General features: G+C 43.9%; 1 protein-coding gene across 2 annotated transcripts in view; it reads right to left on the reverse strand.

Annotated features, from left to right (window-relative positions):
* DIS3 (DIS3 homolog, exosome endoribonuclease and 3'-5' exoribonuclease) overlaps nt 1–27,867 on the reverse strand; it is a 114,222-nt gene that overhangs the window by 9,145 nt on the left and 77,210 nt on the right. For both annotated transcript variants that reach the window (XM_063952929.1, XM_063952927.1), the window contains 5 exons: nt 10,568–10,695; nt 9,501–9,587; nt 8,812–8,968; nt 7,639–7,853; nt 7,185–7,353 (listed from right to left, as the gene is read on the reverse strand). In XM_063952929.1, coding sequence (XP_063808999.1) covers nt 7,185–7,353; nt 7,639–7,853; nt 8,812–8,968; nt 9,501–9,587; nt 10,568–10,695 — 756 coding nt within the window. The remainder of the gene's footprint in view (nt 1–7,184; nt 7,354–7,638; nt 7,854–8,811; nt 8,969–9,500; nt 9,588–10,567; nt 10,696–27,867) is intronic.

A 27,867-nucleotide genomic window follows, 5' to 3' on the forward strand; every position in this document is an offset into this window, starting at 1 on the left:
ACAAACTGTCACTTTATGTCAAATCAAAATACACTCTCTTCACAATTAGGCTGCATACGCAGTGCGATCAAATTTTACCCTTCACGCACTCGCAATGCGTTCACAGCACATGCGCAGTCTGCTGATAATCGCTCACTGCGTGCAAGCTCACATTTGCAAACGATAGTGAATCAGAAATACAAAACAATGGAGAGCGGTCCTCAAGCGCTGCTAGATGGTCCAAATAATTCTTGATGACCTGTATATTGTTGATATGGGTGGAAGAGTACAATCAATCAATAGGTGAACACTGTACTGTAATCACTGTACAGGAACCTTTAAACTCACCATAACTCAGTGAGATGCGTTCGCATAAAGGTTTCTTTGATTGGTCGTTGTTTATCTTCCACCAATAGCCATATATAAACACATATGAAATGACACTCACCTGGGCTAAAAAGCCCTATATGCACAAAAAGGTTTCTTTTATCCACGTATTTTCCACCAAGCAGACGTGACCAAAAGTTCATAAAAACAATTTATTTTTCCATAAAAAAAGTAGTCCATAAAAACATACAAGTAAAGTAATTCTTCCTGATTTAGCTGAAAGATGTTTTGTTCCACTCTAAACCCCAAAGGTTTATAGAAGACTTTTTTAGGAGACAACACTCCTCACCATACCATTCCCGGGACACGTATATGATGAAGTGTTTCTCCAAGATGTTTAGCAAAAAAAGCTTCAAACCGATAGGGTGAATAAGAATGGACACCAGCAATCAGGGAATCTCCAGAACACCAACGCGTTTCGGAATGCCTTCCTTCCTCAGGGTGTAGAGTCAAACAAAACACTGGGGTTTTATACCCTATAACCTTGGTCACATGATCTCATCTGCCAATTTTATAATTAATCCCTTTAAACAGCCTCAATTCCTATCAAATATGTTCCTCTATACAATATTTACTAAACCAATATTACAAATATTCAGATTTTATACATTAGTTGATAAAACGAATGATATATCTATAGTTTTGTTCATTTTAATTTCTAAATTGGTTATATGTAAAACTTGTTAGGTATCATGAACTCCATTGCTTTCTCTATTCGTTCCATTATCAACAAACCCATTCCATCTTATCCTATTCTCCACAACTTTAAATTTACTTCATACCCATAATCCTTAGCAATACATTGTTAAAACCATTGGTTGCTCGGTTGTCATAGCAACCGCACGTTCACCGCTCCTTATATAGTTCTTAAACGTAATTCGTTAAACAACTCCGGATAGGATGTTTACGATCTGTGATCCCACTTCCGGATTCTCGCGATACGTCACTTCCTGGTTGTGAACCGCAAACACCGCGGCACATCCTAGCGACGTATAGATCCTTCCTAAACCAGAGTAGACGCGGCTGTTTTCTCTCACGATACGTCACTTCCTGGTTATGAACCGCAAGCCGGAAGGGATTGTGATAACGTGTGGAGAATAGATCACCTCATTTTCACATCATTGTTTTTATAGATTCCAATTTTCTAAAGGGTATACACTTTCGGTTTGTATGCAGTGTTCACCATAAAAGACATGATAAAAGAACTCATATTAGTACATATATTAAAACATACTAGTGCCAAATTATAACATATTAGTAAATTACCATTTACAACATAATAAGTACATATTATTTCAGCTATTAGCTATCAAAAGTACCACACGGATTAGATTCATAAGAACCATTTGGTTTCAAACTCGACATTTAAACCTTTAGGGGCCAGAGTTCTAATTTCATAAATGCTCCTCATCTCCTCCTTAGCTAGGGTTTCCTCCTTATTATTTGTTCTCCAATTAGGTTGCACTGCTTTTATTCCACAGAAACTCTTCATATGTCGGATGTTACATTCATGTTTATCTTTAAAGTGCAGTGACACATTATGCGTCTCCAATCCCTTTTTTATGTTTCTCACATGTTCAGCTAACCGGACTTTGAGCATGCGGGATGTCCTACCTATGTATTGCTTTTTACATTCACATTCCAACAGGTATATTACGTCCTTTGTATTGCACGTAATGAAATCTTTAAATCGCATATGTTTTTCCTGTCTGTGTGGACACATATTCTGTAATCTTACTTGATTCACTAGTACATACACGGCACATCTGACACATTCCACATCTAAAAAAACCCTTAGATTTGTTCCTGGTCATCATCCTAGGTACAGATAGGGCACTTTTAACGATGTTATCCTTTAGATTACGCGCCTTCCGATACACAAACCGCGGGCGGTCTGAAACATAGGGTTGCAATAAGGGGTCGTTTTTCAAAATTCCCCAATGTTTTTTGATAATGCCTTCTATCTGTCTATACTGGCTATTATACCCCGTGATAAATGGGATATTAGTGTTACTCTTAAATCTGTCCTTCTTTTTTCCACCTTTTAACATATGATCTCTATCTAATATCAGTACATCGCCTCTTGCTTTGTCAATCATTTCTTTGTTATAACCCTTAGCTATGAACTGATTGCTAAGAGTTTCAGCTTGTTCCTCAAAATTATTGAGGTCCGTACAATTCCTTCTAATACGTTGAAATTGGCTTGTGGGAATACCACAAAGCCAATTCCGGTGGTGGTTACTACTATAGTCGATAAATGAATTACAATCCGTAGGTTTAATAAAGTTCTTAGTCTTGATTCTCCCCTCCTCTATATATATATTTAAATCAAGAAACTCCACTTGATTGGGGCTGATATTGAAAGTGAGAACAATATTATCACTGTTTGAATTCAAGTGGTCACAGAATTGGTCCAAAGAGTGTCTATCACCCTTCCATAATAGTATACAAAGACGACACGTTCGATATATAATATATCGATCATTCCTTACAACCTTATGTAAAATCTACCCCCTCCTATTTGAAAGACACCATAGACACCATAGCTAAGGGTTATAACAAAGAAATGATTGACAAAGCAAGAGGCGATGTACTGATATTAGATAGAGATCATATGTTAAAAGGTGGAAAAAAGAAGGACAGATTTAAGAGTAACACTAATATCCCATTTATCACGGGGTATAATAGCCAGTATACACAGATAGAAGGCATTATCAAAAAAACATTGGGGAATTTTGAAAAACGACCCCTTACTGCAACCCTATGTTTCAGACCGCCCGCGGTTTGTGTATCGGAAGGCACGTAATCTAAAGGATAACATCGTTAAAAGTGCCCTATCTGTACCTAGGATGATGACCAGGAACAAATCTAAGGGTTTTTTTAGATGTGGAATGTGTCAGATGTGCCGTGTATGTACTAGTGAATCAAGTAAGATTACAGAATATGTGTCCACACAGACAGGAAAAACATATGCGATTAAAGATTTCATTACGTGCAATACAAAGGACGTAATATACCTGTTGGAATGTGAATGTAAAAAGCAATACATAGGTAGGACATCCCGCATGCTCAAAGTCCGGTTAGCTGAACATGTGAGAAACATAAAAAAGGGATTGGAGACGCATAATGTGTCACTGCACTTTAAAGATAAACATGAATGTAACATCCGACATATGAAGAGTTTCTGTGGAATAAAAGCAGTGCAACCTAATTGGAGAACAAATAATAAGGAGGAAACCCTAGCTAAGGAGGAGATGAGGAGCATTTATGAAATTAGAACTCTGGCCCCTAAAGGTTTAAATGTCGAGTTTGAAACCAAATGGTTCTTATGAATCTAATCCGTGTGGTACTTTTGATAGCTAATAGCTGAAATAATATGTACTTATTATGTTGTAAATGGTAATTTACTAATATGTTATAATTTGGCACTTGTATGTTTTAATATATGTACTAATATGAGTTCTTTTATCATGTCTTTTATGGTGAACACTGCATACAAACCGAAAGTGTATACCCTTTAAAAAATTGGAATCTATAAAAACAATGATGTGAAAATGAGGTGATCTATTCTCCACACGTTATCACAATCCCTTCCGGCTTGCGGTTCATAACCAGGAAGTGACGTATCGTGAGAGAAAACAGCCGCGTCTACTCTGGTTTAGGAAGGATCTATACGTCGCTAGGATGTGCCGCGGTGTTTGCGGTTCACAACCAGGAAGTGACGTATCGCGAGAATCCGGAAGTGGGATCACAGATCGTAAACATCCTATCCGGAGTTGTTTAACGAATTACGTTTAAGAACTATATAAGGAGCGGTGAACGTGCGGTTGCTATGACAACCGAGCAACCAATGGTTTTAACAATGTATTGCTAAGGATTATGGGTATGAAGTAAATTTAAAGTTGTGGAGAATAGGATAAGATGGAATGGGTTTGTTGATAATGGAACGAATAGAGAAAGCAATGGAGTTCATGATACCTAACAAGTTTTACATATAACCAATTTAGAAATTAAAATGAACAAAACTATAGATATATCATTCGTTTTATCAACTAATGTATAAAATCTGAATATTTGTAATATTGGTTTAGTAAATATTGTATAGAGGAACATATTTGATAGGAATTGAGGCTGTTTAAAGGGATTAATTATAAAATTGGCAGATGAGATCATGTGACCAAGGTTATAGGGTATAAAAACCCCAGTGTTTTGTTTGACTCTACACCCTGAGGAAGGAAGGCATTCCGAAACGCGTTGGTGTTCTGGAGATTCCCTGATTGCTGGTGTCCATTCTTATTCACCCTATCGGTTTGAAGCTTTTTTTGCTAAACATCTTGGAGAAACACTTCATCATATACGTGTCCCGGGAATGGCATGGTGAGGAGTGTTGTCTTCTAAAAAAGTCTTCTATAAACCTTTGGGGTTTAGAGTGGAACAAAACATCTTTCAGCTAAATCAGGAAGAATTACTTTACTTGTATGTTTTTATGGACTACTTTTTTTATGGAAAAATAAATTGTTTTTATGAACTTTTGGTCACGTCTGCTTGGTGGAAAATACGTGGATAAAAGAAACCTTTTTGTGCATATAGGGCTTTTTAGCCCAGGTGAGTGTCATTTCATATGTGTTTATATATGGCTATTGGTGGAAGATAAACAACGACCAATCAAAGAAACCTTTATGCGAACGCATCTCACTGAGTTATGGTGAGTTTAAAGGTTCCTGTACAGTGATTACAGTACAGTGTTCACCTATTGATTGATTGTACTCTTCCACCCATATCAACAATATACAGGTCATCAAGAATTATTTGGACCATCTAGCAGCGCTTGAGGACCGCTCTCCATTGTTTTGTATTTATGTTTCCAACGAGTTTGGTGCTCTTGTGAGTGGATCTAAGCAGCAGCTAGAAGGGCGCAAGTCACCACAGTTCTTTATAGTTTGATAGTGAATCAGGCCCTCAGTGCTTTATCAAACGCAACATGTCCAAAATTGAACAGATCATCTTCCCTCCCTCCAGACTCCCCGCACCTCCAACTCACATTGATAGTATGCTCGCCTCTGTTGTGACCAAATACAGAGAAACACTGGCTTCTATCTAGTGCGCCTCTGTTGTGTATTCTGCCTGGTTGTCATTATTAACTCCTACCTCTCCCAAATCTGCCACTTGTACCTTCACATCATCACAAGGATTAGACCCTTCCTCACCATTGATACCACTAAAACATACATATCCACTCCCTCATCTCCTGCCTCGATTACTGAATCTTCCTCCTGTTCTTCCACTGTGGGGTTGTGGTCACAGTGGAAACACTATTGACTGACACTTCGCACATGGGAAATCAATCATATAGCTCAGATGGTGGAAGCGCTCTCCCTAGTGGCCACTCCAGCAGAACTGCGCTTGCACTACAGCTTTCGTAATACTTTCAATTTCAAGTAATTCCCACCAATAGACATTTCAATTAAAATAAATAAATAATCCTTGGCGGGGACACAAATAATGGGCTTTTCACCAGCAATTTGCAAGAGCAGAGAAATGCCTAAGATGTCTCTGATGCCAAAAGTATTTTCATCAGCCTGAACTTCAGTAGTTACATCCACCTTGGAAAACTTATGCAGAGAAAACGTAGTAACCAAAACCCTATTATGGGCTGTCGAAGAGGGAGCAACCACACATTATGCAGGTTCTGTAGGCTGGAGTAATCTAGGAAAAGAAATGGTTATGAGGATGACTACTTGTGACAATTGCAAATATATAAGTAAGCCTTCCTCAGAAATACTGCCCAATAGTTGGCTGGAGAAGTGTTTGCGTGTCAAAGACTACCAGTCCTGGAGAATACTCAACAAATGTAAAACATGCCGATTTAAAAGTCTGGATCATGTTGTTTCCGGGACAGAAGCTCTTCCTGTGCCTGGTTAGCCCTCCACATATATTTAAAGGTTGGAATCTGATCCACAGACAGAGAAAGGAGTTGTGCCCTCTCAGAATTACCTGCCACCCCTAGAGCGTGCAGCCTGAGACTATAAAGTACAAGGAATACAAAGGGAGGTCTCTTTTTATTTGGTATTTTGCGCAGACAAAATTGAGGCTTACTATGGATTTATTGTCTTTTATCTGAAATATACACTTTAACAGTACCCAGAGAAAGAAGTACAGGATATGCAACTTCTCAGTCACCTAGTAACGAACAAGACCGGGTAACTAGGGAAAGAGCGATTACATAAAAATTTTGATAACAAAACAAAAGGATGCACTTTCCCAAAATAGAGATGGTCCCAGAAAAGTTGCTTCGGTTGCTGGACTATCAGGCCATAATTGCTTGTGTTAGTGGAATGACAGTGGCTTGTCATTATAGCAGTAACAGCCTAATAGGGTGTCCACACTCCTACTATCCGAAGAGGACCCTCTATTGACAAAAGATATATGCAGGAACTCATTGGCCTGTACTCTCCAGGGAACCCCCCTCAGGTTAAACACATGACCCGTCAGGGATCACCAAATTGGTCCACTGTGTCCCCTGCCCGGAGGCAGCCATCCATTTTTAAAAATCCGGCTGCTCTACTGTTCTCTGGCTTTACTTGCTTGAGTCACTGCAGTGTCAAAGGAGGACAGACAAAATGCTGCAAGGTCTGCAGCCGTTTCCTCTAGCTGGTTGTACTGATCTGATGTAATGCACACCACATTAAAATGATCTAGTGTCTAATTAGATCTAATCAAAGGGTCATTAGCCAACTTTCTAAAAGCACAAAAGAAAACAAATGGAGGCTCATGATTTATATTACATCTTATAGCAAATGAAATTGCTATGTACATACCTGAGTGTGAAAGGCAACAGATGATCTTTGTGAATACTGAGCCATTTTATGTCTGTAGTTGATATTTTTGCAAATGTCGTTCAGTTTATGTTTGTCTGTAAGGTCCGGGTATGTGTAATCTGCTCCCACAGCTACTGCGAGAAGTCTGTGGACAATTATATCGGCATACCTAGAAAGAATAATGCACTGCAATGTAAGCTTAAAAACACTCGCATTTAAGAAAGAAGAAATGAGACAGAAAGTGTATAGTTGCTACGGGCAGGAACTGCACCATTTTATAACTGGCACTACTCTCTGGTTTGGGATTTTTAGCTGCATGAAATACTGGAATTCTCTCCATTGCATGTTAGAAAACCTTTGAGAAGATCCAATACAGCTCCAATGACATACTCTCTATGTGCCCATGTACATAAATAGAGAACTATGCATGAGTATTTTCTCGTAACAAACAAACCTTCTGATGGGTGAGGTGAAGTGTGTGTAAATAGGAGAAGCAAGACCATAGTGATGGAAATCACTGTCCATTCCAGAGCAGAAGTACACCGCCTGCATCATGCAACGAGTTGCTAGAATCCTCAATAGTGTATTCAAATAAGGAAATTCAGCAGACTCAGCTGTGTCTAAGGAGTCAGCTAGAGCCTTTGCAGAGTCCGTCTTAATCTCTAAATTCTAGAACGAAAATCAAAGCATTGCTGGTAACAGTTTTGTATTGCAAAGAAAACAAAAAGAAATAAACTGTAAGTCATTATTACCTGAATTAGAAATAACTCAGTGGGCAGATGTATTAAGCCTGGAGAAGTGATAAAGCAGTGATAAGTGGAAGGTTTTAATGCACCAGTCAATCAGCTCCTAACTGCCAATTTACATATTGGAGCTGATTGGCTGGTGCATTATTCACCTTGCACTTATCACTGGTTTATCACTTCTCCAGACTCAATACATCTGCCCCACTATGCTGTAATCTTTCCCTTACAGAACTGGACACCATATGACCAGTCGTCATTGCTTTGCAGATTTTCACAAGGAAATTATGGAGTACATTAAAGCGGTTGCCTCCCTAAGATGTTATACGCAATGCAGAATGAGTAACACCCATTTGTTAGTTTTTATACTATTTGCTTACAATATCACTATGTAACCTTTTTAAAAATATTATAAAGGACATATAACAATTGCTAAATTAAAAAATATCTACATTAGATACATAGCTTTAGACATGATCTTACCAAACTAAAATGTAAGAAGATTTTCAAGTTATTTTTATGCAATATCCTAAGAAAAATATTATTGGTTCTAGAGCAGTGGTTCTCCATCTTGGTCCTCAGGACCCCATACAGCTCACGTTTTAAATGTCACACAGCAGGTACACAGGTGACCTGCTAAACACGAACGGAGGACAGAGTTTGAGAACCTGTGTTCTAGAGGATACAACAGCAAGGGACATTTGGTTGCTGCAGAGACAAGTCAGCAGAGGCCCCATCATTAGTGGGCAGCGAGTGATATCTGGAGTGAGTGGGCAGAGTGACAGACAGGTCACTTATAAAACACTTGCCTACATTCAACGTTAAGACTCAATCCAACAAAGCATTCTATAGGGATAATGAGCAGACCCAGGCCTGCATGTCACCTTGGATTTTGCAGCTTTGACCAGAATGTCATAATTTCCAGGTGGGGGAGCGGGATGTTTGCGGAGTAAAGCATACTCTGGAAATTCATCAAAGATCTTTTGTGCCACGGAAATGTTGGCTAGCAACATGAACTCTTCCACCATTGAATTGGTTTCCCTAAGATAATGAAAACATATAGAGTTAGTAACTGAAATAAAACTATTTTGTCTCAGCGTAGACATCAGTAATTCAAGTGCGCATATCTATCTATCTATCTATATATATATATATATATATCTCTATATATATATATATCTCTCTATATATATATATATATATATATATCTCTATCTCTATCTATCTATCTATATATATATATATTTTTTTAAATACATGAACTGATGGCATTTAACTAACAGTAGTATACCCATATCAACAACAAGATAACAATGAATGCTTTCAATCGCATAACAATATAAAATATATACAGGCAGATTAAAAATAATTGTTATATTACTGAATGAAACATGACAGCTATATTTGCCAAGTATTACTTTGTACAAGGAAATAAGATTATGTAAATGTTCTCTTATCCAACGATGTCTGAACTGTACTATCTAGTTTTGTATTAATTCAATAGTTCACATGCAGCGGCAAATAGAACTATACATTTAACCAGATATGTAGCATAAGAGTTTTGACAACATACTTTAGTTCCTTGGTCTGAAGGTCTATGGGATCGTGGGTTTCGCTATCCATATGAAATCGAACTTCCGGCGAGGAAAGCGTTAAGGCACTGTAACACAAAAAAACAAACAACATTTTCAGCACTTGATATGCTAATAAATGCTACATTAAATGACTAAGTTATCCTTTAAAAACAAAACCATTACTCTTGCCAGCCGTGCCGTATACTGCATAATTGATTGGCTCACCACAGGGAAAAACCATCACTTTATTTCAGTTTTAGAGAAGCACAAAACATTCTCACACACTACTGGTGTACCTACATGTATTACCATTCATAAAGAACAATATTATTGACTTAAACAGCTCTAAAAATAATACAAACTTGCTGCACGTAACATGTAAAAATATGGTAATGCATACATCAATAATACATCTCCAGATAAAAGAGTAACAAATAGTAACCCACTTTAAAGAGTTAACATAATAAAGCATGTATATGGCGACATTTTTGTCCAAAATTTTTCATTTTGGATTTCTCAGCATACACCCAAGTGTTTCCATGGTGCCAAAAAAAGTAAACTATAAAATCAGAACTGTGAGGCAGCAAGCAGCCAACCCTAGAGCTCGCCAACAGTGCACTGCTCGCCTATTATCCGTTCTGGTAAACGTGGACAGTGATCTGTATGATTTACAAATCTTGCCTTTTTATACAGACCGTTTTGGATTATTGTCATCTGTACAGCAGGTTTCCCACAAGAAACTGGAGATCAGGCTGATTTTATGGGCACCAATTTTTAAAAGGGGTTGTGTTTGCTCCTATAACTACACCTATCTAATAGGTGTCATCCCTCAAACTGAAATCACCATACCCCTGACCATCCCCTGCCTCTAAGCAGTGCTACTGAATCAGGATGGGAATATAGTTTTTTTTTTTTTATATATATATATAAACATGTATTGTTTCAAACAAATTTATTTTCAGTATTATGTTCCTTTAACTAACATAACAATTCTGCATCAATGAAAAGATTGCAAAGCTCCCAAGTAAAAAGGTCAGGAAAATAATAAAAATAGTCAATAATCTACCCATTATCTATTCTCCGCTTCTTCAAAATCTTTGCTAATTTATTCAGCAGACGTAGACTTTTGGTAATCTCATCATTCATGTCGGGTGAATCAATTCTCATCTGTGCTTCTGCATAGGTAAGTGATGCCTGCACAAGAGAAAATGAGACATTGGGACATATTACTAAATAAACAAAATACTTTTGGGTTTGGATTAATAACTGAAAAATACAAGTGTGAGAGAACTGTCCTCTATACCCCACATGTACCATTTTAACGAAGGCAAAATATGAACTATATTGCTAGGGTGTTTATTATTTGTCTATAATACCTCAAAGCTCTCACAGATGTCAGCAGGAGTTTCCAAAGTATCTTTGGAGAATGTAATAACATTGTCAAGACAGCAGATGAATCCAGTGACCACAGGAGACAGATCTGGCAATAAAGTATAAAATACTCCCCAGATCAGCCTTATAAATTGATAATGTCGATATTATCTTAAACCATAAAGCTATACCTCTAAATGCACTTTTACCATGGAGCCGCTGCGGCCGCTAGACTTAATACACACGCTACGCACTTTGTACGCTATTTGCGTACAGAGTCCTGTACGTTGTACGGGCTTAGCGTACAAACACCGCGCTGGGGATACAAAGTACACACAGTGCGCGCACACACTCTTGCTAAACTTTAAACCTTATTCGTAATGCAATGCAATGATATTATTACACTCTAAACCTTATGCAGCAAAGCACTGCAATGATGTTACACCTTAAACCTTAAGCAGCGCTGATGGTATAAAGTACCCGCAGTGCGTACACACCTTATCAATACACTCAAACCTTATACAGTTAGGTAATGTAATACGCTTTAAACCCTAGCAGGGAAAAGAGGACACAACACCGATTTGTAGTTAAACACTGGGCTCCGAAACCTCAGCGTATATATCTGGAAGGGGATAACAATACAATTTATACACTACAAAATACAACAGAGTAAAATGGCTACAGTCAATGTACATACGTGAGAATATTCGCTTGCGCAACCTGGTCCAGTCCTCCGCTCATCAGGTAGATAGCGTTAAGAGTCTTCTGACCGGCCAGGCAGCAACAGGCTTTTTATACACTACTTCCAAATGCAATACAATGGATACTGTAATCCCTTTGTCCATTGGACACAGAGATGCATCTTTACATTACAGGAGAGGTCATAGGTTGATTTGAAAAGGTGGGCGATGTCCTTCTCAACTGCTCTTGTGGGTGGTCTCCTCTGGATTCCCACCGCATACATAATATACAGTAAATACAGTTTATATCTATATTCTACTTCTGCACATAACTATACGCAGGAACATGCGATCTTCCTCTTACCAACACCGGAATGTTACCCTTAAAATACCCTACAGCTGGATACTAGACATCACCTTATAACCTTAGTCTGTCCCTTCCTATCATGCAAAGGCGAATCCCTTAGTCCTGGAATCATTTAAACTGTTGATACTTGCTGATGTGGTGCAGGGGGGGCTATGTGTACAATGTGCACTATTTGGGTTAAATATGTAATGTTTTGATAACCCTCTATGCGCTCACAAACTCTGCCGTAAATACCCATACCACGTGCAGGACCGCGGGAGCGATCATACGCAAATTGCGGATATGTGCACGCATGGCGGAACAAGTGCACGCGTAGCGGGCATGTGTGTGGTTAGTACGTTGTGTGTATTACAATATTTTTCGACTTTGACAAAATGCAGTTGGCAGTAACGTGGTTTATATCTGGGAACACATACTGCTTTTGCTGTAGTAATTTGCAGCAATACAAATAAATTCCATTTAGGGGGTTATTTATCACAGCATGGAGAGAGAGAAAGTAGAGAGCGATAAAGCACTAACCAATCAGCTCCTAACTGTCATTTTATAGGCAATGTTTAAAAAATGACATTTAGGAGCTGATTGGTTAGTGGATTTTTTTCTGTACACTTTATCTCTCTCCATGCTTTGAAAAACACCCCCCTTAGACCCAAAACGTAGTAAAATGTTACTGCAGCGCAGTCCAAAATACAAATAGGGGAACCACACCAACTGCCAGTGATTCCCGGCTGGTGATGTTTGGCAACTTTTGGGGTGGCAGTAGGTGTGGCTCCACTATTTGAATTTTGGACTGTGCTGCAGCCCAACCTCTGGAGCCACCACTGCACATGAGTACTATAAGTACAGTTTTATGGAGCACAGGTTTAATATATGCAAAATCACTTCATTTTAGTCTCAGATGGAATCCGATTTTACGGGTTGATAGGACAGATGGTGTCCACACCCATAGTGCAATATTGCTCATCTACCAAATTTACCAACATGATGATCCAACTGAATTCAGATTACCATTGGAACCCCCGCCGTGATATTGGGCATAACTTCCAACATTGCTACATGCATGGCCAGCTGTAAACTTACATCTATTAATAAATAACTGTGGTTAAACATATAACATACAAAGGTTAACTCTCATGAACTTGTTTCCTATACACAGTATATTCCTAAACTGTATCATACTCCCATCTGTTGGCAGAAAATAAAAGCTTACACATATTACAATCTCTATTTCTATTAGCTAATGATATATCACCACATCCAGTTTCTGCCCCCAGATCTCCCTTGCATATCATTCTGATTAAGAACAGGATAGAAATCCAGCAAAACACACACACACACACACACACACACACACACACACACACACACACACACACACACACACACACTTTAAATTTCTTCAACTGGGTGTGCTGGCTCCTCCCCTCTATACCCCTTCCCACAGGCAGTTATAGGTCAAAACGTGCCCGAAGGAGAAAGGACATATGAGAGAAGGAACAAGATAACAAAAGGTGGTGAGATTTACACAGCAGCACACCACAACCATACAACAACCAGCAACAGCTGTTAACAATAACAGTAACAGCTGAACAAGTAACTACAGAACAAGAACCTGCAGAAAAGTCAACGCACTAAGGCGGGCACCCAATATCCCTTTTGGACTACGAGAAAAGGATTAAACTGGTAGGTATTAAAATCCTAATTTCTCTAGCATCCATAAGGGATATTGGGGAGAACTAGTACGATGGGGACGTCCCAAAGCTTCCAGAACGTGCGGAGACTGCTGCAGCACCGCCTGCCCAAAGTGGGTATCCTCTTTTGCTAGGGTATCAAGTTTGTAGAATTTCACAAAAATGTTTCTTCCACGACCAGGTAGCAGCTCGGCATAGTTGCAGCCCCGAGACTCCACGGGCAGACGCCCAGGAAGAGCCCACTGATCTTGTAGAGTGGGCCTTTAGAGACTTGGGAACATGTAAGGCTGCCGACATATAGGCCTGTTGAATAGTAAAATTAATCCAACGAGCAATAGACTGCTTTGAAGCAGGACAACCCTTTTTCTGCGCATCATAGAGCACGAACAAAGAATCCATCTTTCTGACCCGAGCTGTGCGCCTGACATAGATCTTCAAAGCACGCACAACATCCAAAGACTCCGGAGGAGCAGAAGCGTCAGAACTGGACGGGACCACACTAGGTTGAGTCAGGTGGAACGCTGAGACAACCTTCGGTAGGAACTGCTGTCTAGTCCGGAGCTCCGCTCTGTCCTCAAAAGACCAAGTAGGGACTTTTACACGATACAACCCCCAATTCCGAGACACGTCGAGCAGAAGCCAGGGCCAGTAACATCACCATCTTCCACGTTAGGTACTTGTCTTCTACCGTCATCAGGGGTTCAAACCAGGAGGACTGTAGAACGTTCAACACCACATCCAAATCCCAGGGTGATGTAGGCAGCACAAAAGGTGGCTGTATGTGGAGTACCCCTTGCAAGGTGGTGTGAACTTCTGGCAATGCTGCCAATTTCTTCTGAAAGAAAATGGAGAGGGCTGAAATCTGGACCTTAATAGAACCCAGACGTAAGCCCTTATCCACACCAGTCTGCAGGAAACGTCCCAAGTGGAACTCTGCAAGCGTATACGTGCGTTCCTCGAACCAAGAGACATATCTCCTCCAGATATGATAATAGTGTTTTGATGTCCCAGGTTTCCTGGCCTGAACCATGGTTGTAACAAACTTCTTGGAAAGGCCTTTGAGAGCTAGGATGTTCTGCTCAACCTCTATGCCGTCAAATGAAGACGTCGTAAGTCCGGGTAGACGAACGATCCTTGTTGAAGATGATCTCTTCTCAGTGGTAGAGGCCAGGGGTCTTGGACGGACATGTCCAGAAGATCTGCGTACCACCCCCATCCGAGGCCAATCCGGGGCAAATAGAATTGCCTGGATACCTTGATTCCTGATTCGCTTTAGCACTCGTGGGAGCAATGGGATCGGAGGAAACAGGTAAACCAGCTGGTACGGCCAAGGCGACGACAGCGCGTCCACTGCCCTCGTCTGAGGGTCCCTGGTCCGCGAGCAACACCAGGGAAGTTTCTTGTTGAGACTAGACAACATCATGTCTATTTGTGGGCAACCCCACCAGTCGATGATATGCTAGAACACCAGATGGTGGAGCCCCCACTCCCCCCGGGTGGAGATCGTGACGACTCAGGAAGTCCGTCTCCCAGTTGTCCACCCACGGAATGAAGATTGCTGGACATGGCTCTTGCATTTCTTTTTGCTCAGAGAAGAAGTATCTTTGACACCTCTCGCATGCAGGCTCTGCTTCCTGTCCCTCCTTGCTGATTGATGTACGCCACTGCCGTGGCATTGTCAGACTGCACCTGGATTGCGAGATCCTTGAGCAGAGAAGAGGCTTGAAGAAGAGCATTGTAGATCGCCCGAAGTTCCAGAATGCCGATTGGAAGGAGGCTTTCGTGGGCTGACCACCTGCCCTGGAACTGCGCCCCTTGTGTGACAGCTCCCCATCCTCTCAGACTCGCATCCGTCGTGAGGAGGGTCCAATCCTGAATTCTGACTCCTGCCCTCCAGGAGATTGGAGTCCTGTAGCCACCACACCACCTGGCCAGAGGTGACAGCCAAATCACCCGATGCATCTGTAGATGTGATCCGGACCACTTGCTCAGGAAATCCAACTGAAACGTTCTGGCATGGAAACTCCCATATTGGATCACCTCGTATGAGGCGACCATCTTTACCAACAATCTTATGCAAAGATGGATGGACACTCGAGAAGCTCGGAGCACCATATGGACCATTTGCTGAAGTGTTTTCACTTTTTCCACTGGTAGAAACACCTTCTGGGCCACAGTATCCAGCAACATCCCCAGGAATAGGAGCCTCTCAGTGGGCTCCAGGTGGGACTTCTGTAAGTTGAGGATCCACCCGTGGTCAGACAGAAGATGGATGGTCTGGTCGATATAGAGCAACAAAAGTTCTCTGGATCTTGTCTTTATCAGAAAATCATCCAGGTAAGGGACCACATTGACCCCCTGGACCCGGAGGTGTAACACAATCTCCGCCATCACCTTTGTGAATACCCTCAGGGCTGTAGACAGACCGAAGGGTAGGGCATGGAACTGGAAGTGATCGTCCAGGAGGGAAAATCGTAGGTACGCCTAATGAGGGGGACAAATCGGAATATGGAGGTAGGCACCCTTGATATCCAAGGAAACCATAAATTCCCAGTCTTCCAGACCTGCAATCACTGCTCGAGGAATTCCATTTTGAACTTGAACACCCTCAAATATGGATTCAAAGACTTCAGATTCAAAATGGGCCTTACCGAACCGTCCAGTTTTGGTAGCACGAATAGGTTTGAGTAAAACCCCTTGCCGCATTGCGGCAGTGGTACTGGAACAATGACGTGGAACTGGACCAACTTTTGGATAGCCAGTTGCAACATAATTTGCATATCCTCCAAAGCTGGTAAGCTTGATTTGAAATATCGTTGGGAGGGGGGTTTGGATGAGGGAGTACTGTCAAACTCCAGCTTGTAGCCTTGAAAAACGAGCTCTCTGACCCAGGCATCCTGGCAGGAATTCTCTCAAATGTGGCTGAAGTGACGCAGTCAAGCTCCCACCTCGAGATCCCCTCGGGGTGGGTGGGCACCGTCATGCTGAGGCCTTAGTGTAAGCAGAACTGGACTGTTCCGGAGAACTGGTGCTTGCAGGATTTCAAGACTTATCTCTGACCGCATTGGAGGCACCTCTGGCCTTCGAGCGAAATCTGCGCGACCGAAAGGACTGGACAGATGGCCCCGGATAAGAGCGTCTTGCCAGCGGGGCCCCAGAGGAGAGAGATAGAGAGAGAGAAACGTGGATTTTCCAGCCGTAGCCTTGGAAATCCAGGTATCCAACTCAACCCTAAAAAGCCATTCCCCGGATAAGGGGAGAGATTCCACACTAGGTTTGGATTTTGCGTCCGCAATCCACTGACGCAACCACAGGGCCCTATGTGCTGACACCGCCATGGCCGACGTCCTAGCATTAATATTCCCCATCTCCTTGAGGGAATCACAGAGGACCCGCGTAGTGTCCTGAATGTGCTTCAATAGGGTGACCATAGTAACTAAGGGCATATCCCCCGAGAGACCCCCCTGAATTTGAATGGCCCAAGAATGAATAGCATGGGTCATCCAGCAACCCGCAATAACCGGTCTTTGTAAAAGACCGGCCGCAGTGTATATAGACTTTAGGGTAGTTTCTATCTTACGATCCCCAGGGTCCTTCATGGAAAAGGAGCCCGTGATAGATAGCACCGCCTTCTTAGACAAGCAATAGACTCAGACATACACCCCAGGGGGTTCCTACCAAAATTTTCTACCTTCAGGAGGAAATGGGAAAATGCACATAAACGTTTTGGACACTTGGAATTTTTTGTCTGTTTGAATAAGTCATCTAACTCTGGGGAATTAGGGAAAGTGACATTGGTCTATTTTACACAAAGAAAAGCGACTGCTGTGATGCAGCGTCCTCTACGGGGAGCTTTAACACCTCCCTTGTAGCCAAAATGAGGGGTTCAATACCTCGGGCAGAATCAGAATCCCCACTAACAGGATCCGGGTCATCCCCATCATCCGGTATATCATCATCATCTGTATCAGACAGCAGTGCAAGTAAACCACTGTCACGATCCGGGTATCTGGACGCCATTTCTTACCCATCAGATGCCTCCTAAGGCTGGCTCAGCGCTCCAGGACCGGATCCCATCTGTTATCCTGATGTGTACATTCCTGTATCCTCTCCTGTCACTCTGGGACGCTGTCACAGTAAACGCCATATTACACCTGGCATGGCGTCTCCCGCGGCCTCCGCCGCCGTCCCTGAACTTCTGCATGCAGAGTGTCTGAGTGGCGATTACGTCAGCCGCGGCCTCCGCTGTGTCCGCGTGGTTGGATGTGCATCTGTCAGCCTGGCGCCTCCTGTCTCCGGTGGCCGGCGCCGCCATTACTGTTTTCATTACCACATGGATTACAAACCAAACTTCCCTCCAAGTGTCTGCATGGGCGCAGCCATCTTGGATTCTGTCAGCTGATCATTTCCACCAATCTGTTCTCAGTATTGATAATCTGCATAATTGCCTAGCCAATCCCTTCCTTGCTGCAGGTATAAATACACTGTGCCTGAGCAAGGAAGGCGTCAGTGCTTTGGTTGTCAAACCTAGTTCCTGTTTGTCTCTCTCCTGTGATTGTCTTCCAGGTTCCAGCTCCTGTCTCAAGACTTCCACCATAGAGACCCGCACCAGCATTCCACCTGCGGTGTAGCCTGACTCTCCAATCCATTGTGGATTCATCTGTTTCCAGCTACAACATTACCTGCTTCCAGCTCAGCTTCCAGCAGAGTACAGCTTCCCTTAAAGGGCCGGTGTCCTTTCTACACTTTACCACTCTCCACCGGTATTATTATTTCTCCGCTCTCAAGTTCTACATTTCAGTTCATATTTCATCGCTCCCAAGTTCATTTATTATTTAACTGGTTCCAGCCAGTATCCACTCCGTGCTAACAACAGTCTGGTTCCAGCCAGTATCCACAGCAGCTGTTTTATCTTCAGCAACCCAGCTTTTCCTGGAACACCAGCTGGCACAATCCTGGGTTATCTCCATTGCTACAGTCGGGCCTGGTAAGGACTTTCCATCTAGAAGATCATAAGAACTATCTCACACTACCAGTGCCCTGTGGCTCCTGCCATCCTGTAGTACCCAGGAACTGTATTTATTCTTTGCTGACTTTTACGTTTTCTTTTACTGCTGCTGTGTTGCGGAGTTGTCATAATAAACATCATTGACTTTTATCCAAGTTGTCGTGGTCACGCCTTCGGGCAGTTATTATTCATGTTACTTACATGTCCAGGGGTCTGATACAACCTCCCAGGTTCCGGTACATCTCAGCCCCTACAACTGAGGCTGCCTCCCGTCAGCTCAGGCCCTCAGTTGTGACAGTAAGCACTGACCTAATGAATCCAGCCGGAGACCAGGATCAAGCGGCCAGGCCGATGCAAGAACTGGCAGCCCGACTAGAACATCAGGAGGCTGCACAGGGCCACATCATCCGCTGTCTCCAGGATCTCTCTACTCGGCTGGATGGGATTCAGACAACTCTCCGTGGATCAGGCGCGTCTGGTGCGTCAACCACAGTGACTCCAGCTATAACCCCACCCACCTTACCCATTTCTGCTCCACGTCTTCATCTTCCAACGCCAGCAAAATTTGACGGATCTCCAAGATTCTGCAGGGGATTTCTCAACCAGTGTGAGATTCAGTTTGAGCTACAACCTGGCAATTTTCCCAGTGACCGTACAAAAATTGCCTACATTATTTCTCTTCTCAGTGGCTCAGCCCTTGATTGGGCATCACCGTTATGGGAGAGGTCCGACACCCTGCTATCTTCCTACACTGCCTTCGTGTCAACATTCAGGCGCATCTTCGACGAGCCAGGCCGGGTAACCTCAGCTTCATCCGAGATTCTCCGTTTACGCCAGGGGTCACGTACTGTAGGACAATATCTGATACAGTTCCAGATCCTGGCATCCGAACTGGCATGGAACGACGAGGCCCTGTATGCTGCATTCTGGCATGGCTTATCTGAGCGTATTAAAGATGAGTTAGCTACCAGAGACTTACCTTCTAAGTTAGATGAGCTAATCTCACTCTGCACGAAAGTTGATTTACGTTTCAGAGAGAGAGCAACTGAGCGTGGAAGATCATCTGCTCCAAAATCTTCTGCTCCTCCTCCTCGTCAACTGTCACCATCTAAAGATGAGCCCATGCAACTTGGCCGTTCCCGTTTAACTCCTGCTGAGCGCCGAAGACGTCTCTCCGAGTTTCTCTGTCTCTATTGTGCAGCTCCGTCTCACACCATTAATGCCTGTCCCAAACGTCCGGGAAACTCCAAATCCTAGCTCGCCAAGGAGAGGGCCGGCTAGGAGTAATGATCTCCTCTCCATCTCCTCAAGATTGTAATCTCCCAGTCTCGCTTCAAGTTGCTCAACGTTATCGGAACGTCATTGCCCTCCTTGATTCCGGAGCAGCTGGGAACTTTATTACCGAAGCCTATGTTAAACGGTGGTCCCTACCCACCGAGAGACTTCCTTCGTCCATTTCTTTAACTGCCGTGGATGGCAGCAAAATTTTTGATGCAGTTATTTCTTTAAGGACTCTACCAGTTCGTCTGAGAGTGGGAGTTCTTCATTCCGAACTTATTTCTTTTTTAGTGATTCCAAGAGCCACACATCCTGTGGTCCTGGGCCTTCCATGGCTCCGTCTTCACAATCCTACAATTGATTGGACGACTACGCAAATCCTGGCATGGGGTTCCTCCTGTGCTGAGACATGTTTGTTTAAAGTATTGCCTGTCTGTTCTTCCTCCCCCAGGTCGTCTGATGTTCCACCTCCTCCATATCAAGATTTCACGGATGTGTTCAGTAAAGCTTCTGCTGATATCCTTCCTCCTCATAGAGAATGGGACTGTCCGATTGATCTCGTTCCAGGGAAGGTTCCACCTCGAGGCCGAACTTATCCGTTGTCTCTGCCTGAGACGCATTCTATGGAGGAATATGTTAAAGAGAACCTAGCAAAGGGGTTCATTCGACCTTCTTCTTCTCCAGCCGGCGCAGGCTTCTTTTTTGTAAAAAAGAAAGATGGTGGTCTGCGGCCGTGCATCGACTACAGAGGTTTGAACGACATTACCATCAAGAACCGTTATCCTTTACCCCTGATTACTGAGCTCTTTGACAGAGTTAGCGGAGCTACCATCTTTACAAAGCTGGACTTGCGAGGTGCATACAATCTCATCCGGATCCGTGAGGGTGACGAGTGGAAGACCGCCTTTAACACCCGTGACGGACATTATGAGTACCTCGTCATGCCCTTCGGATTGAGCAATGCTCCAGCTGTCTTCCAGCATTTTGTCAATGAGATCTTCAGAGACATTCTATACCGTCATGTCGTGGTCTATCTAGACGATATCCTCATTTTTGCCAACGATTTAGAGGAACATCGTTTTTGGGTTAAAGAGGTTCTGTCCCGTCTCCGTGTCAATCATCTCTATTACAAATTAGAAAAATGCGTCTTTGAAGTCAAGTCCATTCCGTTTCTAGGGTACATTGTGTCCGGTTCCGGACTAGAGATGGATCCTGAGAAACTACAAGCAATCCAAAATTGGCCGGTACCCTTAACCCTCAAAGGGGTCCAGAGGTTCTTAGGGTTCGCCAACTATTACCGAAAGTTTATACGAGACTTTTCCACCATTGTGGCGCCTATTACTGCTTTCACTAAGAAGGGTGCTAACCCGTCCAAGTGGTCTGAAGAAGCCATGCAAGCATTTCATCTTTTAAAACAAAGGTTCATCTCTGCGCCTGTTCTGAAACAGCCTGACATCGACTCTCCTTTCATCTTAGAGGTGGATGCCTCCTCCGTTGGAGTAGGAGCGGTGTTATCTCAGAGGGCTAAAGATGGCCATTTACACCCTTGCAGTTTCTTCTCCCGGAAGTTCTCCCCAGCTGAGCGCAACTATGCCATTGGCGACCAGGAGTTGCTAGCCATCAAGCTCGCTCTAGAAGAGTGGAGGTATCTGTTGGAGGGAGCTTCTCATTCAATCACCATACTTACAGACCACAAGAACCTTTTATACCTGAAGGGCGCACAATGTCTCAACCCTCGTCAGGCCAGATGGGCACTTTTCTTTTCCAGGTTCGACTTTAAACTCCAGTTCTGTCCGGGCTCTCAGAATCGCAAGGCCGATGCCCTTTCCCGCTCATGGGAGCAAGAAAATGAGTCAGAGTCTTCAGACAAGCATCCTATTATAAATCCGTTGGCATTCTCCACGGTAGGGATGGACTCTACGCCCCCATCAGGGAAAAGTTTTGTGAAGCCGATGCTAAGGAAGAAGCTCATGCATTGGGCCCATGCTTCCCGTTTTGCCGGACATACAAGAGATCTTCCGACTCCACGGTCTTCCTGAAGAAATTATCTCAGATCGAGGAGTTCAATTCACAGCCAAATTCTGGCGAAGTTTATGTCAAGTCCTCCAAGTCAAGCTAAAGTTTTCCACGGCTTACCATCCTCAGACCAATGGTCAAACCGAGAGGGTGAATCAGGACTTGGAGGCCTTCCTCCGCATCTATGTGTCCTCCTCTCAAGATGACTGGGTTCAATTACTTCCCTGGGCCGAGTTCTGTCATAACAACCAGTATCATTCTTCATCTGCTTCAACACCATTCTTCACTAACTTTGGATTCCACCCTAAAGTCCCTGAGTTCCAACCGCTTCCAGCAACTTCTGTTCCCGCAGTGGATATCACCTTGCATCAGTTTGCCAATATCTGGAAGAGCGTACGATCAGCTCTGCTCAAGGCATCGTTCAGGTACAAGAAGTTTGCGGATAAGAAGCGTCGAGCAGTTCCTGCTCTCAAGGTGGGTGATCGGGTATGGTTATCCACGAAGAATTTGAGGTTAAGAGTTCCCAGTATGAAGTTTGCACCTCGCTATATCGGTCCTTTCAAGATTGAACAAGTCATCAATCCTGTTGCTTACAGACTCCAGTTGCCTCCCTTCTTAAAAATACCCAGGACATTCCATGTTTCCCTGTTGAAACCGCTGATCTTGAATCGGTTTCATTCCTCACTTCCTCCAACTCCGAAAGTCCAAACTCAACGAGGCGTTGAGTATGAAGTGGCCAAGATCCTGGACTCACGTCACCGTTACGGTCAACTACAATATCTTATTGACTGGAAGGGTTATGGTCCTGAGGAACGTTCATGGACCAATGCTTCTGATGTCCATGCTCCTGCCTTGGTCCGGAGATTCCATTCCAAGTTTCCTCAAAAGCCAAAGAAGTGTCCTGGGGCCACTCCTAAAGGGGGGGGTGCTGTCACGATCCGGGTATCTGGACGCCATTTCTTACCCATCAGATGCCTCCTAAGGCTGGCTCAGCGCTCCAGGACCGGATCCCATCTGTTATCCTGATGTGTACATTCCTGTATCCTCTCCTGTCACTCTGGGACGCTGTCACAGTAAACGCCATATTACACCTGGCATGGCGTCTCCCGCAGCCTCCGCCGCCGTCCCTGAACTTCTGCATGCAGAGTGTCTGAGTGGCGATTACGTCAGCCGCGGCCTCCGCTGTGTCCGCGTGGTTGGATGTGCATCTGTCAGCCTGGCGCCTCCTGTCTCCGGTGGCCGGCGCCGCCATTACTGTTTTCATTACCACATGGATTACAAACCAAACTTCCCTCCAAGTGTCTGCATGGGCGCAGCCATCTTGGATTCTGTCAGCTGATCATTTCCACCAATCTGTTCTCAGTATTGATAATCTGCATAATTGCCTAGCCAATCCCTTCCTTGCTGCAGGTATAAATACACTGTGCCTGAGCAAGGAAGGCGTCAGTGCTTTGGTTGTCAAACCTAGTTCCTGTTTGTCTCTCTCCTGTGATTGTCTTCCAGGTTCCAGCTCCTGTCTCAAGACTTCCACCATAGAGACCCGCACCAGCATTCCACCTGCGGTGTAGCCTGACTCTCCAATCCATTGTGGATTCATCTGTTTCCAGCTACAACATTACCTGCTTCCAGCTCAGCTTCCAGCAGAGTACAGCTTCCCTTAAAGGGCCGGTGTCCTTTCTACACTTTACCACTCTCCACCGGTATTATTATTTCTCCGCTCTCAAGTTCTACATTTCAGTTCATATTTCATCGCTCCCAAGTTCATTTATTATTTAACTGGTTCCAGCCAGTATCCACTCCGTGCTAACAACAGTCTGGTTCCAGCCAGTATCCACAGCAGCTGTTTTATCTTCAGCAACCCAGCTTTTCCTGGAACACCAGCTGGCACAATCCTGGGTTATCTCCATTGCTACAGTCGGGCCTGGTAAGGACTTTCCATCTAGAAGATCATAAGAACTATCTCACACTACCAGTGCCCTGTGGCTCCTGCCATCCTGTAGTACCCAGGAACTGTATTTATTCTTTGCTGACTTTTACGTTTTCTTTTACTGCTGCTGTGTTGCGGAGTTGTCATAATAAACATCATTGACTTTTATCCAAGTTGTCGTGGTCACGCCTTCGGGCAGTTATTATTCATGTTACTTACATGTCCAGGGGTCTGATACAACCTCCCAGGTTCCGGTACATCTCAGCCCCTACAACTGAGGCTGCCTCCCGTCAGCTCAGGCCCTCAGTTGTGACAACCACGCTTCTAGGGACCTGCATGGAAGAGGGGGGGGACTGTGCATCAGCCCTAGCAGCTAAATCTGCCATAGCTTGTTGCAGTAGCTGAGATTTCTGCACATTAGCAGTGAGCTGGGATGACATATCAGACATCTCGGTTTTAAGAGACCCTAACCAGTGGGGCTCTGTACCCTCTCCTCCAACCTCTTTACTAAGTTGGGACGACTGACCTCATTGCTCACAGGAAACAGTCATTAGATAATGGACAGAATCTGGTGTGACATACACTGCACAGCTTGTGCTTACCCATATGTCACAGTAAACACAACAACATACACACAGACAGTAATAATGCAAGCCTGCCCTACTGTATGTGAGAGGAGACACAGAGGAGAGAGGACCTTTAGCACACCCTGAGCTGCACAGCTCCAGTGAGGCTGTCAGCGCTGTAATTCACAGTAAACACTAACAAATACAGTCCTAAGTAGACACAGGACAGTGTACACAAGCAGCTCTCCCCCTTTTGCTACACCATGTACCAGTTTCCGGCGTGTCTGTGAGGCAGGAAGCGCTGAGTGTGTGCTGCTGATGGCTTCTGTAAGCAGAGGAAGGTGCCAAAAACGCCCTGGTCCCGCTCTGAGAAAGCTCTCTCTCCCCCCCAATGGCGCCAGAGCTAAGCATATTATTTATAATGGCAAAGTCTCCAGTCTAAAACCTCACACAAGTGCTCAGTTCTGCATTTTTGTGCCATTTTACACACAGGGGATCTTAGCGGGACCCCCCAGGGAGGGTCCTGTACACGCCCGTGGTCTGCCACACTTTGAAACCAGGGGCCCCCCTAGCGGGCCCCCGATGTGTACTCACCACCGTTGTCACATTCAGGCAGCGTTAGGGGTGTGCAGCGTGCTACGACAGCTAAGGCGCGGTGCCCCTCCTGAAGAGGGGGAAGCGGCTCTTCACCTCGTAAGGCCGGTGATAATAGTTCATCTCCTAATCTGGCAGTATTACTTCCTCAATACACAATTTTCCTAAAACTAAGCTAATAATATTCCCTCCAGCTAACAGAATTAGCCTACTAGAGGATCAGTTGGATTTACAGACGATCGGGATGCCATCCGTCCGTATACAGGCCCTCATTCCGAGTTGATCGGTCGCAAGGCGAATTTAGCAGAGTTACACATGCTAAGCCGCCGCCTACTGGGAGTGAATCTTAGCTTCTTAAAATTGCGACCGATGTATTCGCAATATTGCGATTACTAACTACTTAGCAGTTTCAGAGTAGCTCCAGACTTACTCTGCCTGTGCGATCAGTTCAGTGCTTGTCGTTCCTGGTTGACGTCACAAACACACCCAGCGTTCGCCCAGGCACTCCCACCGTTTCCCCGGCCACTCCTGCGTTTTTTCCGGAAACGGTAGCGTTTTCAGCCACACGCCCCTGAAACGCCGTGTTTCCGCCCAGTAACACCCATTTCCTGTCAATCACATTACGATCGCCGGAGCGAAGAAAAAGCCGTGAGGAAAAATACTTTCTTCATAGTAAAGTTACTTGGCGCAGTCGCAGTGCGAACATTGCGCATGCGTACTAAGCAGATTTTCACTGCGATGCGATGAAAAAGAACGAGCGAACAACTCGGAATGAGGGCCACAGACAACAGCATCCCGATCGTCAGTATGCCGGCAGTGGGGCGAGCAAAAAGAGTCTCCTTGCAGGCTCGGTGGCTTGTTGCGCATGCTACAGGTTCTATTCCCACTCTATGGGTGCCAGTTAGCTGGGATTCCGACTGGCGGCATTGTCAGCGGGCGGGATCCCGGCGTTGGTACCCTGACCACTGGCAACTCAACTGCATTATCTACTAGACATCAGTATCTGCTGACAACATGACAATGAGCCCTACAAGTCAAGCTCGCTGCCTAGGCATGCAATCCTGGACTGAGGACTGTCCTTTATTGTACATATCCAGTCTTTATTCAAATCCTGTAATATTCTGGAACTATTATCTAGAGATATATGTTGAAAATCCCATCCATATCACCTTAACAAGACTTTCACTCCCAAAATGTATTTTGAACACAGCATCAAGATGGATTTTCCTTATAAAAAAACCTTCTACTGCTGATGCCCTGCTCTTTCAATCCCTATTGGTTACCTGTATTTTACAGAAGCCAAAATGTTTTAATTAGCACAGGTTCCTACACTGCTGACTACATATTAGAATGGGCTCTATTTGAAGGTAAAACCTAGATAAACTATATAATGTCATAGTAATTAGAGAGGTTAGGGACCCATCTAATGAAGTTCACCTGGATGCTGTGGGTGGGCCCACATATTGTGCAACTGAAGAACTTCACTTATACTGCATGTTAATTGTAAGAGTTTATCAAAACTATCAGCGTTCTTAGTGCTTAGACTGCGCAACAGCATATTTCTTTCTCCAGCATAGTACTAGAAGCCTTAGCAACGTAGCATCTCTTAATAGGTTTAAAAATTTGGGTGTGCAGTCCAACTAACATACAAGGCAACAAAGACTGCACCAACATACAGTACATTTCTTCCCTTGTTTCAATATAGCTCCACATTAACCAATGTACTATGTATCTCTCTTTCACACACATTTCGGGGGTCATTCCAACCCATTCGCAAGCAGCGGTTTGTCACTGCGGTGTGAACGGGTCTGGAATGCGCATGTGCGGCACTGCGCGCCGTTGCCCGTTACGTCGCGGCCAACGAAGAAAGTGGTCGCAGAGCCGTCCGCAAGAAGACTGACATAAAGAAGCGTTCCTGGGCGTCACCAGACCGTTTGGAGACGTTTTCGAGGAGTGGTGAAGAAAACGCAGGCGTGTCCAGGAGAACGGAGGGCGGATGTCAGACGTCAAATCCGGCCCCAGCATCGCTGAGATCGACGCACAGGGTAAGTATGTCCAGGGCTAGTCTTGTTGTGCTTGAAATTTTTTTAGCTTAGCAAGGCTGCACAAGCGATGGCAGCCCTGCTAAGCTAAAATACACTCCCCCGTAGGCATGGACTAGTTGATCGCAGCAGCAGCAAAAAGTTGCTGGCTGCGTTCAACCCGGAATGACCACCTTCGTGCTCCCATTCCCAGTAACCAGAGATTTTTCAGGCAGCTCCTGTGTTGTGGAATGCTCCCCCCCCCCTCACACAACGCTCTTCTAGCCTCCGAACCTTCTTGTGTTCCCTGAAAACTCACCTCTTCAGTCAAAGTTCCCAATCTGTCCTCCCTAGGCTACTGTACTTTAGCCATCTACACATCTTTCAATATAGACATTTATCACTATGCCTGTTATCTGGACAGGAAAAACAAGCTCATTTTACTAATTTCCTAAATAGGTGTGAAACTTAATTAAGCTTTTCCTCCGGTAATAACCCAAAATGTACACAGCAATGTAATTTAACAGAGTCTGAATGTTGGCAAAAATGTTATTAAAAAAATTCAATTAAACATTTCTGTATTATTTAATAACATTCCAGTTATATACTTGGAGTTATGGATTATGTTGTGAAACAATGAGTAATCCGTTACTGTAATGTATGGCATTAAAAAAAGTCAAGCAGGTTTCTCTCATGTTAGTAACTTTCAGCGTAAAAAAAAATATTGGAAATGTGTTGTACAAAAAATGGAATACCTCAGAAACCACATACTTGAAAAAAAAAAAAAAACCTCAAACGTTTGCATTTCCATCAGGATATCTGCAAATATTAAATTCCATGACCATAGGCT

This window comes from Pseudophryne corroboree, chromosome 2, assembly GCF_028390025.1.
Source record: "Pseudophryne corroboree isolate aPseCor3 chromosome 2, aPseCor3.hap2, whole genome shotgun sequence".
Classification (NCBI taxonomy): domain Eukaryota; kingdom Metazoa; phylum Chordata; class Amphibia; order Anura; family Myobatrachidae; genus Pseudophryne; species Pseudophryne corroboree.